At 40.3% G+C, this 12,013-nt stretch overlaps 1 protein-coding gene across 1 annotated transcript in view; it reads right to left on the bottom strand.

Annotated features, from left to right (window-relative positions):
• The window catches only part of MMP2 (matrix metallopeptidase 2), a 74,625-nt gene that overhangs the window by 2,710 nt on the left and 59,902 nt on the right, over positions 1-12,013 (bottom strand). Inside the window, exons 10-11 of the mRNA XM_019505732.1 lie at positions 7,483-7,619; positions 3,793-3,952 (exon numbers count right to left, since the gene is read on the bottom strand). Of these exons, the coding sequence (XP_019361277.1) occupies positions 3,793-3,952; positions 7,483-7,619 (297 nt within the window). The remainder of the gene's footprint in view (positions 1-3,792; positions 3,953-7,482; positions 7,620-12,013) is intronic.

Raw genomic sequence — 12,013 nt, 5'->3', positions numbered from 1 at the left:
ATGGCAGGGGGTCAGACTAGATGATCTGCTCAGGTCCCTTCCGACCCTAGAAACTATGAAACTATGAATTCTGCAGCCTTTCCAGTTTAAAATGTAATTGTTGTTGAATGCAAATGTGGCCAATTTCATCCTGGGATATTCTTTTCCAAGTAAACTGCTTTTGCTTTTACAAAATATCAGATTGAAAAATTCAGATTTTTAATTCTAATGAAGATGTTGTTTTCCTGAACCACTTCATACCGCCCTCCTTTGCTTAACAAACCTATTATAAAGGAGCAGTGCAGAATTAAAATGCATCTGTTAAAAAAGTATAATAATGGCATGGAAAAGATTTTGTAATGTATCTATTTTGTTTCTGTCTTGCACACAATGAAACAGTCACTTATTTAAAGGTTATAATATCTATGTTAAGTACAGTTGGATTTTCTCAAGTGTTTTCTGATTGCTGGTTATCTTCTTTAAACATATATAAATCAGGTAAACCATTTGTTTTCTTAACAATAAATTATACATTCTACAGTGACAGCAACTGATAAGGTTCCTTGATAAAAATAGTGCCTGTGATTAGAGTGATAAATTTCTTGGGGGGCCCTGGGGTACAGTTAATCAAAACAATGAGCATTAAGGGGGAAACCAGCAGCTTTGCAAACTCATGGCCTGTAAATCTTAGTAAAAATCTGAAGTACTGCACGTGATTATTTTTATAAATGTTTGGCAATATTAAACATGATCAATGAATAGTGAACATGTCAAAAATGAATGACAAGCAATCAGTTGCTTTTAAGATAATGGGGAAAAAGAGTGCTGTCCTTGCAGGTAACAGATCATAATTTTCTTTCAAATGGTAAGCTTTGTGAAAAGGTATTTTATTTACTTACAGGAACTGTTAGCCATTAGGCAATAAAAAGACACTTCATCCACTCTGGTAATAACATGAAATTAATGTTCATATAAAAGGATTCAATTACACTGGATACAACCTTGAGATATGCTGTAGTGTATATCTCCTGAAAGAATACTAAAAACTTGGAAACTATATTACCTGCCTGATTTTTAATTTGCTTTTACATAACGGCTCTTATTTTAACCTAGAATTTGAAGCATGTTCCTCAGACTGAAGTCTGCCCTAATTCTATCTGCAAGGAAGCTCTGTCTGGTGTCTAATAAGTCAAAGACTAGAAATTAGGGCATTTTGGATTCAATTCCGAGCTTGCCACTTAATAAGTATTATTCGGACAGGTCTCCCCAGTTAAGCAAAATATTCAAACTGATTCCTATGTTTTAGGAACTTCTTTTGTGCCACCTCTTCAGCAATGTTCCCTCTAAGGTGTAGCAGTCTGTGAGCGTGCCACTTCAGTCCATGAGTGCACCACTTTGGTCTGCTCCCAAATTGGTCCTGCCTCCCAGTTTTGGCATGTGCTTCTTCGATCTGCCCCGCAATTGGTTGCTCCCTGGCACTGTGGCTGACAGGTAGGTGTGCACGGGTCCCACACTGTTGCATGGCATGATTTTTATTGTATGCGGCTGCACATGCATGCAGCTTAGAGGGAACACTGCTCTTCAGAGATAACATAAGATAATTCATATGAGTCTTTCAACCATACCAGCAGACCAATGTTTAAAACATTTTCTCCCAACACGGGGTTCAAATTTGTTTTACAGGCTCCAAGCAGTTGTAAGAAGTGGGGTAAAACTGTCCCATTTGTGTAGCAAAAATTTGAACAAAGCATCCTCCAATGCAATTATTGAATACTCCATTGAGTACTTAGGAAGGAAGAATAGCTTTTCAGAAACCTGGTTCAGCCCTCAGCAAGGGCACAGATTCTCTGTGGGAGTACTTTGTAAATAATGTGGGATCAGTTTACTTTAGAATAAATTACTTTAAAGTAAACTGTCCAGGGCAGTAAACTGGACAGTAAAGTAAACTTTAGAATAAATTACTTTAGAGTAAACTGTCCTGGTCTACATGCGTAGGGATGTGGGCAGACTGCTCCTGTTCCCTGTGGCCATGCACCAGGCCCCTGCAGCAGCCAGGGGGAGCTCTAGGCTCCCCCTGGATGTTAGCTTAGAAGCTGGCAGGGAGGGAGCAAGAGGCCAGGAGACAATTGTCTCCTGGCAGAGGATGGGAAATTGCTCCATGTCCCCAGGAGCTGCCTGCTGTCAGGGCCAGCTCTGCCACTGGAGCCCAGGCATGGACAAAGTCCCCCTGCCTGGGCAGCAGGGAGCTCCTAGCCCCTGTTCTGTGATCATGAGCACAGTGCTTGGGCTAGGCGATAAGTATCTCCCAGCTCCTGTTTCCTGTTTGCTATTGGGAGGCAGGGACTGGGAGCTCCCTGCTGCCAGGGCAGAGGGACATTGTCTCTACCTGGGCTCTAGTGCCAGAGCCCACCCCAGCAGCAGGCAGCTCCCAGGGGCAGGGAGCAATCTTCTGCCCTCTGATGCCCGGCTGACCAGGAGCACATTTACTCCCAATCAGCCATGTATATATGCCATACTGTGCAGTAAGTAATCAAGAGTAAAGTTGCTATTTGTATTTATGGGTAGCACATTTGCTCATGATTAGAGCTAATTAGTGCGCAGTAAGCATTTGCACATGTAGACAGTGCACAGTAGTTAGTTCTAATTAGCTCTAATCTCTAATAAAGGATCTCATGTAGGCCCATTATAACCTTAATTAAATCAGTTATCGTGTTTTAATTCTATTTTCTCTTAAATGGGGATACTTTATTGCTCTTTGTGGGTATTTTTGTATGCTTTTATACTTAAAATGTAAGATCATTGTTGCAGCTTTTTACTTAATATAAATATATGCTACACCTAATATGAATGGAACTAATCTTGGTTTGGCCTCTAGTCACCATTGCAATACTGAAAAGCATTTTAAGAATAATACAAATGATATGGCATTTTGAAATATGTGTTCAGTCACCTAAGTTGTATCGTATGTTAATCCTCTGACAGACATTCCACACATAAACATTCAGGACATCCTGGGATACACACATTCATGGAAAACATTTAAAAAAGGTTTGGGATGCTGTAAACATGAATTCAAGCTAAGAATTTTCAAACCATTAACAGATATATTTCTGCAAAATTTGCCTAGTTCTCCTCAACATCAACTGCATAAGTAAAGCAAATGGTACTTAGGTTGCTGTTAGGAAACCTATCACACCCCAACAAATTTTGATCATCATTTAAATGTATTATTTCCCCACTTTTCTTTCCAGTGGCTTTCAAGCATAATGGCTCATGGTGAGATTTTTCAAAGGCAAAAATGGCACATCAGGTGTTAAGCTCCCAATGCTGTTCACCTAACTGCTATTTGTTCCTTTGAAAATCTCCTGGAGGTTTTGTTCTAGGTATTATGAGCTGACCACATTGTTTTGGTAATGCCAAAGGGATATAACACTTCTTTGGCTCTTTTCTAGTTAAGAATATTTTGCTACCTATGTTCAAGTTCACTGAGAATCACTGGGTGCATCTATGTTCATTAATGCACTGTAGTTACTGTGCATTAAGTTTAGTACCTGCATAACCAAGGACAAAATGAATATGCAATAACTGGTGCTAGTGCACAGTAGTGCCAGTGCATGGGTTTTTACACCCATGGCTAACTGCTCAGTAGCCTAATACTATTGCGCAATAGTGTATTAGCACCGGTTTTGCCCAGCACTCTACTGCACAGTGTTACTAGGCTACGTGTAGTTAGCATCTCATGTAGATGCGCCCAGTGTTCACCATTCCAGCTGTGAGATTATCTGACTGTAGGCCACCTTAACTGTATCTTACTTCCAAAATTTTTCGCCTGCAAAAATGTATGTCTTCTTGTTCCTGCCCCAGTTAAAAGCTGCATTAACTCGTTGAACATCAGGAGGTAGCCCTAGATTGGTGAGTTTCTTTGGATATCCTCGCTCCAAATTACTGGCTGAGTAAACCCAGTATTCATTTCCTAAATGAGAAAGAAACACGTGGTTACAAGACAATTCACTTGGTTACCAAGCAACTTAACAGGAAAAGTTTTGGGATCTTTTTATTGGGATCTTTTATGAATCTGTGGCCACATCTGCATGAGATGATGACTGTTCAGTAGCCAGAAAATACTGCACAGTAGCACATCACTGTACGTACAGTGCTAATATGCTACTGCACAGTAGTATTAGGCTACTGCACAGTAGCATCACCTAAAAGACATTTGCTGATGCTACTGTGCAGTAACTCCAGTTACTGCACATTTATTTAGTACTTGCTAATACAAGTACTAAATAAATGTGCAGTATTGACTGCACAGTAGTATCTCATGTAGATGCGCCCTGTTTGAGCTGTTAGTACGTGATGCTGTGTACATTAAGATTGCTGGACCAGGACTCACGGGATTCCTGGTTCTGGTACTGTTCCTTGACTTTGAGCAAGTGATTTCTCTGCGTGTCTGATTTTCCTACTCTTGCCTCTCTCAAACTTTAATGATAAACTCCCTAGGGTGAAAACTTTCTCTTCTATGTTTATGGACAGTTCCTACCACAGTGAGACCTGAGTTTCAATTAGTATGGCAATAATGAAAATAATTTACATATTCTAACCCCCCGCTCCATGGACAGTTTGTTTGTTTCTGCATTTTTTATTAATCGGTTAAATTAAGTACAAATATAATGAATATAAGGTAGCTGTTCATAGTAAACATTTAAAAATGTTCTTATTCTGTGGTCTTCAAAAATGCAAAACTTTCCATTTTGGTAAATATTTTAGGGCCCTGATTCTGCAACATATATATGAAGTGGATACATACATATTTTGCAAATATTCCTGTTTATGTCAGTTACTCACTGAGAGTCATGGAAAACTCACTCCAGAAAAATGCATTTTATGAGACTTATATTATAATAATTATGAATGCTAGAAATCTTTCCACTGACTTAATTTAAAAGTTGGACCAGGCAGGGATTAAGCTAAAAAAAGCTATAAGGTGCAGCATCTAAGTGCTGGCAAGTTTCCAAAATGATCATGGCTGTGCTAGTACTAAGATTTTATGATAACTGGCTTATAGACGGTTTCCTAGTGATCTTTTATTGTTTGGTAGTCTTTCCTGCTTAATTTGTTTCCCTATGTTAGATTAGCTGTATTACCCTTTACAATGCACATCCAAATGGGTGAATATCAATAGAACTCTATAAAACAAGTGGGGATATTCTAAGTACTTTGTTTTGGCTGTACAGAGTCTTTATTTTTTTTAATTATATCATCCCAATCCAGGATGACATAAGACCCAGGTAACTATAGGCCCATTAGTCTTACTTTGGTCCTGGGGAAGTTCTTTGAGAAAAGAGCACATCTGTGAGGGGCACATCTGTGAGGGCCCAGCAGCAGGGAGGATGCTCAAGGGCAACCAGCATGGGTTCATTAAGGGCAGGTCCTGTCACACCAACCTGAGAGCCTTCTATGATCAGGTCACAAAATCATTGGACACCGGTATCGCGGCAGATGTAGTCTTTCTGGGCTTCAGAAGGGCTTCTAACACTGTCTGCCATCTCATTCTCCTTAAAAAGCTATGTGACTGTGGCATTGATGCCTACACAGCCAGGTGGCTTGCAAATTGGCTAGGGAGCCACACCCAGAGAGTGGTGATGGATGGGTCATATTCAACCCGGAGGGTTGAATATGACCCAGGGCTCGGTCCTCGGGCCTGTACTATTCAATTTCTTTATTAGCGACTTAGACAAGGGGGTGAAAAGCACCCTGTTCAAATTCACTGACAACACCAAGATTTGGGGCAAGGTGGGCACGCTAGAAGGGAGGGACAGGATACAACTGAACCTGGACATGTTACAGAGGTAGGTGAATCTGAATAGGATGGGATTCAATACTGACAAGTGCAGCGTGCTACACCTGGGCAGTAAGAACCAGCAGCATACTTATAGGCTGGGGAACTCCCTTCTCGAAAGCACGGTGGCAGAAAGAAATCTTGGAGTCATCATCGATTCTAAAATGAATATGGGCCGCCAGTGTGGGGATGCAGTCAGCAAGTCTAACCGCATCTTGTCATGCATCCACAGATGCATCATAAGCAGGTCTAAGGAGGTGATCCTCCCCCTCTCTGCGACACAGGCCACAGTTGGGGTACTACATCCAGTTCTGGGCGCTGCACTTCAAGAGGGATGCGGCCAGCATTGAGAGGGTCCAGAGGAGGGCCACTCACATGATCTGGGGACAGCAGGGCAGGCCCTACAAGGAGAGGCTATGGGACCTGAACTTGTTCAGCCTGCACAAGAGAAGGCTGAGAGGGGATCTAGTAGCTGTCTATAAACTTACCAGGGGTGACCAGAGGGGAATGAGTGAGACCCTGTTCCCCTGAGCACCTCCCGGAGTTAACAAGGAATAACGGCCACAAATTGACTGACAGTAGGTTCAGGCTAGACATCAGATGGCACTACTTTACAGTCAGGACGGCCAGGATCTGGAACCAGCTTCCAAGGGAAGTTGTGCTGGCTCCTACCTTAGGGGTCTTTAAAAGGAGGCTTGATAACTACCTAGCTGGGATCATACGAGCTTAAACTTACTAGGGGTCATATGAGCCCAGTATTCATTCCTGCCCAGGGCAGGGGGTCGGACTTAATGATCTGCTCAGGTTCCCTCTGACCCTACATCTATTAACCTATGAATCCAACAATCATTCAGGCCTGCAGAATAAATTATCATTATTCTCTTCCCCTCTTCTCCATCCCCCTCCCTCCACCCTCTTCCTTTTCAGAAAATGCACAGCAGCATTAGCCATATGGTGTCTAGGTGGTTAGGGATGTTTAGTCATGTTTCAGTAGATACCACAATTCTTGCTGGCTTAGTTTTTCAAATAATGAAAACAATCTCCCAGCTTCACTTGTTTGGCCTATACAGCTGTACCACATATATGACTTACAATGGACAGCGTACTAACTCCTATCTGTTCTTCTCATCCTCCCCCACCAAACTAGCTAGCATTCCTGCCTGCATCCTTTCTACTTGATGAGAAACCAAATTCACTTCTTGGAAAGCAGAGCAAGGATTCGTCTTTGGCAGGCAGTGAAGCTGAAGCAGAAGAACGTGAGAAAAACGTAGCAAAAGCTCAAAGAGAAATTAAGTGTATTGATCCTATAAGCTAGCAGTGGGGTGGGGAGGGGGAGGGTTGCCAAAGAAAATTCAGCATCTGATTGTGAAGAACACGTCAGAGCATGCATTATTATTATTATTTTTCAATAATGAATTATTGTTTCATCCTGACTGCTGCTGTGCTTGTCTTTCAGCTGTTCTTTGTTTAATGGGAGGTGAGGGTATTCAGTAACTTGCAGTTTCAATTCCCAAGCCAACAGACAGGAATAATTAAAATCTAACATTCATGACCCTTCTGATATAGCAGCCTTCAGTGTTGCACTATCTGGACCTACAAGAAGCCACATTTGAATGCAGTACTTACATAAGTGACATCTTGCAATTACAACTTCAAGCCAGTACCTGAAAAAAATATAGACTTCTCTTCTTGAGGGGCCTCATAGACAGCATCAATTTTGTCTGGCAGATCGGGCCAGAATGTAGCAACAAGAAGTGGACCTGTGGGTTTATTTCGGGGGTTTACAGTCCTCCACATGAATCTGAGCAGAAGAGAAAATTGCACAGCGTTTACAATGAACTAATTCATCAGCACATCTGTTTCTCATAATTTTTGGCAAAGGTACAATATGCTCCTAAACACACACACAGACACACACACACACACACGCTTGCTTTCTCTCCCCCTCTCTGACACAAGCACACATACACACCCAGTCAATTAATAGCTGCCCAAACTTCTAATTACTTGGCTGTTGACTTAGAATATTGAATGGAGGAAGTATGATTTGTTTCGCAGCATGCTAATAGAATAGTTGCATATAATATACTACATGCTGGACCACCACTGCAATTGCATAAAATTGATTGCTTAAGGGTTCACATTGCTTCTCCTACCATAGTAAAATGTAGGCTGTGCTTGAATTATACAAATAAACCCATTTACAAGGCTTTTAAATTATTACAGATATCCTGCTGCTGTTGCATATGGAGCGGATGGACAAGTATTTGACAAAAGCAGAGATTTGTATTCTGTGAATTGCTCTTACAATTACTATTGTAGTCACTAAAAGTTCAGATCTAATAACAGTATATCACACAGCTTGGAAGTGAGCTTGGTGCTAAAAGAGATCACGAGCATTAAAATGTTCATTAGAGAAATGCAAAGGGTAATTTATTGGCTATTTTATGTAAAAGCAGTATCTTTGTTTGATTTAAGCTTTAAAAAGCTGTAATTATCTTTAAATGGCAGTGCCTTGTGCAGAATGCATTGATATTAACAAAGGAACAACTGTTTCCCCTCCCTGATGGAATGAAGAGCCTTTTTTTTCAACAGAACAAAAGCCTTCCTTCAGTTTGCCAATTTTCCAACATGAAAAATCAACAAGCTAGTGGAAAACTCAGTTGCAACATGCATTAGCTGGCGGATACTAAACTAATTTCCAGGTCAAACAGTGCTTTCACCAGTATTATCTTAGTTCCCTGGAGTGAAAAAATGTCACTTCCTCATCCTTACCTCGAATCTTTATTCTAATGGAACTCCCAGTGCCCAGATGGGTTTGACAACAGGGATTTTGTTCAGGCTTGTTTCTAATTAATAGAACTGGATGAATGTTTTCAGCGTAACAGCTGAAAATGCAGCTGTATCAAACTTAATTCAAATGAAGTTTGATGAGTAAAACTTGAAAGGAGCCATTTGAATTTTTATTATTTCTTTTTGATAATATCTGGATGTTTCAGCACATATTATATAAAAATAGTCATGTGGGTGTAAATTTTTGTATCTAAAATCCTTTTTTTTTTCACAGTCTACTTTAGTGGGTGCATCTACACATGCCCCTATGGTGCTGTTGTTACTGCACCATTATGTAGTACTTCCTTTTTGAAGTACTAAATGGTGGTGAAGTAACAGCCCATACTGTACTATGCTGGTGGTACACAATTATTTTTAGCCACTATGTCATCATAGAAATGCGCTACACTGAGGAAGTGCATTGCTATGGCAATGTAGTGGCGGCATCACAATTTTTGCCCACAAACGCTATGCCACTGTAGCATGTTACTATGGCATAGTGATGAAGCATTCCATGTAGACACACCTAGTCTCATCAAAGCACTTCAACATGATCATAGTAACATTATTTAGCAATTTCAAAATACAGTAGAAGTTCCGTTAACCAGTACCTTATAAGCCAGCATGCTCTATTAACTGGCATGCCGGCTTGTAAGGTAAAGTGAAAGCGCTGCCAAGCCCCCATGGCCTGGGGGCATAATAGGCTGTGTGGGGCCTGCCTCCCTGTCCCACAGGGCCCGCAGGAGGGGCTGCAATGCCACAGGAGGGGCGGGAGAAACAGCGGCCCGAACAGGCAAGGGCACCTGTTCGGGCTGCTCAATTAACCGGCATATTTTGTTATCCGGCGTCCCCCATTCTGTGGGGGATGCTGGATAACAGAGCTTTTACTGTATTAGATTCCGTCCCCCCACCCCGAACGTTACAGGTTTCCCTTGCTTTATACAGGTTCTGTATGTGTGAATTCACTCTTATGTGATGACTCTTTGTATACCAAAAATTTGTTATATGAGAGGTAAATTCACTCTTATACAATCAGTGTGGTGGAAGCCCGCAGTCAGATGCTTTGTGTGGTGCATTGTGGGAGTGACATGCACCAAAATAGTCTCCTGTGTGGATCTATGCTTGTTGCTCGTTGTCTGCGACATATGTTTCTATAGTTGCTGTCCCCATTATGGCTTCTAAGCATCCCGCTAACTTATCTCCAAGTGTCTGCTCTTGGTGAGTACCAAAATTGTCTTGTAGAAGTGGTGGAAATGGGTTTGGAGGTCAGTACAGTCAAGGTCTTGGAATGTATCCCTATTTGTTACATTGTAAGCTGGGTTTCCTTTATACAAATTCAAGTTATGCAGTGTTTTCCAGGAACTCCTGTACTGCATAAAGCGAGGGAAACCTGTAGTTTCACAGTAAGTTTCAAAACTTTGGATTTTTTTGCTCCAGTTTAGAATGAAAACAGATGTATGAGTGCTAGATTTTTTTTAATGAAAAAGACTGTTTGAATATGTCTTTGTGGTATGGAGTAGTGGGTCTTTATGGGAACAGTCCAATTAAGTACAGTATAGTATGCATTCATTACATTTTTCTTTCTTAATTTCTTGGCTCTAGTCACATTAGTATGAACAAAAGTTTTCTTTGAACAAATAATCTGGTCTTTCTCCTCATTGTACACCCTGTCTTACTTCTGTATGACTTAGCAGTTGGATACTGTGGCAGGTTTCATTAAGGCAGATGAATCACAAAAGTCACAAGATCCATGATCACAACTTATTTTTTTAATTCCAGAATGGTCACAAGTTTGTATTCACCCTCCACTCCTAAACTTGGGAAAGCTACAAGACCAGCAGGCAAATGAATTCCAAAGCAAAATAAATATTCACTGTCTATTTTTGCTGTATGTTAAATAAAGAACATATCAATATAAACAACATATAAAATCTTTTTCGTTAGTCTTGTACCAACTGCTATACTGCCTACATTTTGAAAGTCATATTTTGTTCTCATTCTGCATATTCAGTTCAAAATGCCTTGTAATTACACATTCATAATGTTTGCATTTCAGTGTTAATTCTGACAGATTTATGAATAAAATATAATTGATTACACCGAAGTTATGATCTGCATTATGGCAAAGAACTGCCAAATGAAGAAAAGAAGGAAAGAGATGGAACTAATGTATAACAGTCTAATTCTGGGCTCAGTACAGATTCCATAGATTTATGTATCCATTTCTCTGTCTCTTCCCTAGGACAATGAATGGAATTTTCCTTATAAGGTTTGGGTTTGCAGAAATGGCCTCTGCTTAGGGAATCTATTTCTGTCTAAAACTAACGATGGCTGCATTTTTATGTTAGCAGTGGATTATAAAATTCAACATTAATATTATGTATTAATGTTTACGTAGAATTAAATATATGTGTAAGTGATTTACTGAATACAGAATCATTTAATCCAGGCCTAGGTACTTTCTGGAATTAAACCTAAGTGACCACCCATATATAGCAGCAATATTCTATTTATAAAAACAGAGGCAAGATTTCAGCCTGATGGAAAATCAAGTCCTAAAAATGATGAATATGACCTGGTCATATTACAATATAACCACAGGGTGGCAATTATGTGAGCTGCCTGCTATCCAAATAGGTTATACAAAATTATTAAGCTGCTTTTGGAAGTTTTGCAGTGTTTACCCAGCAAATTTGATTTGAAGATACATTTTTGAGCTGTCACTAAAATCTCCTTTTTTTTTTCTTTTAAAGTAAATGGATTTTATTTAAAGACTGCATTTAGCTAAATAGAAGCTCAAGTAAAACAATCTAGATTGCTAGTGCTTGTCCTATTATGGTAAATAGAGAGTGGGCCAAATCTTGGAGTCCAGGTCTGTGCAGCTTAGCTCTCAAAAGGTGTACCCACATATGCACTTTACTATAGAGTAGACTAATTAGTAAGGCTGTGTGAAGCTTCTGGTGGTGATTTGATTCAGAGGAAATTTGGCCCAATTCAGTGGCTGAATCTCCGAATCTGAATCAAATCAGGGGACCAATTAAAAGGTCTGAATTGATTCGAAGCTCTCCGAATCTTTAGAAAAGCTTCTGAATTGAATCACCATCCCCTGAGTCGGCCAAATCCAATTCTGAATAAAATACTAGCTGCTTCACACAGGCCTGCTAATTAGCTCTTTAATAAGGTATCACTGTCTACATGTGCACCAATATTAGGGCACAGTAAACTAATTAATTTGGCTATAGAATAGTACTGTGACAGTACTATCTTACAGAAGAATAATTAACTGCGCTGAAAATGTGTAGATGGTGACTGGGAGTGTAAATTGTGCCCTGTCAGCCCAGCTAGCTAGAGGCCTGCTCCACC

Source organism: Gavialis gangeticus, unplaced genomic scaffold (genome assembly GCF_001723915.1).
Source record: "Gavialis gangeticus isolate Ggan-Ray unplaced genomic scaffold, GavGan_comp1, whole genome shotgun sequence".
In the NCBI taxonomy this organism is placed as follows: Eukaryota; Metazoa; Chordata; order Crocodylia; family Gavialidae; genus Gavialis; species Gavialis gangeticus.
This window is presented reverse-complemented; position numbering and strand designations above follow the sequence as displayed.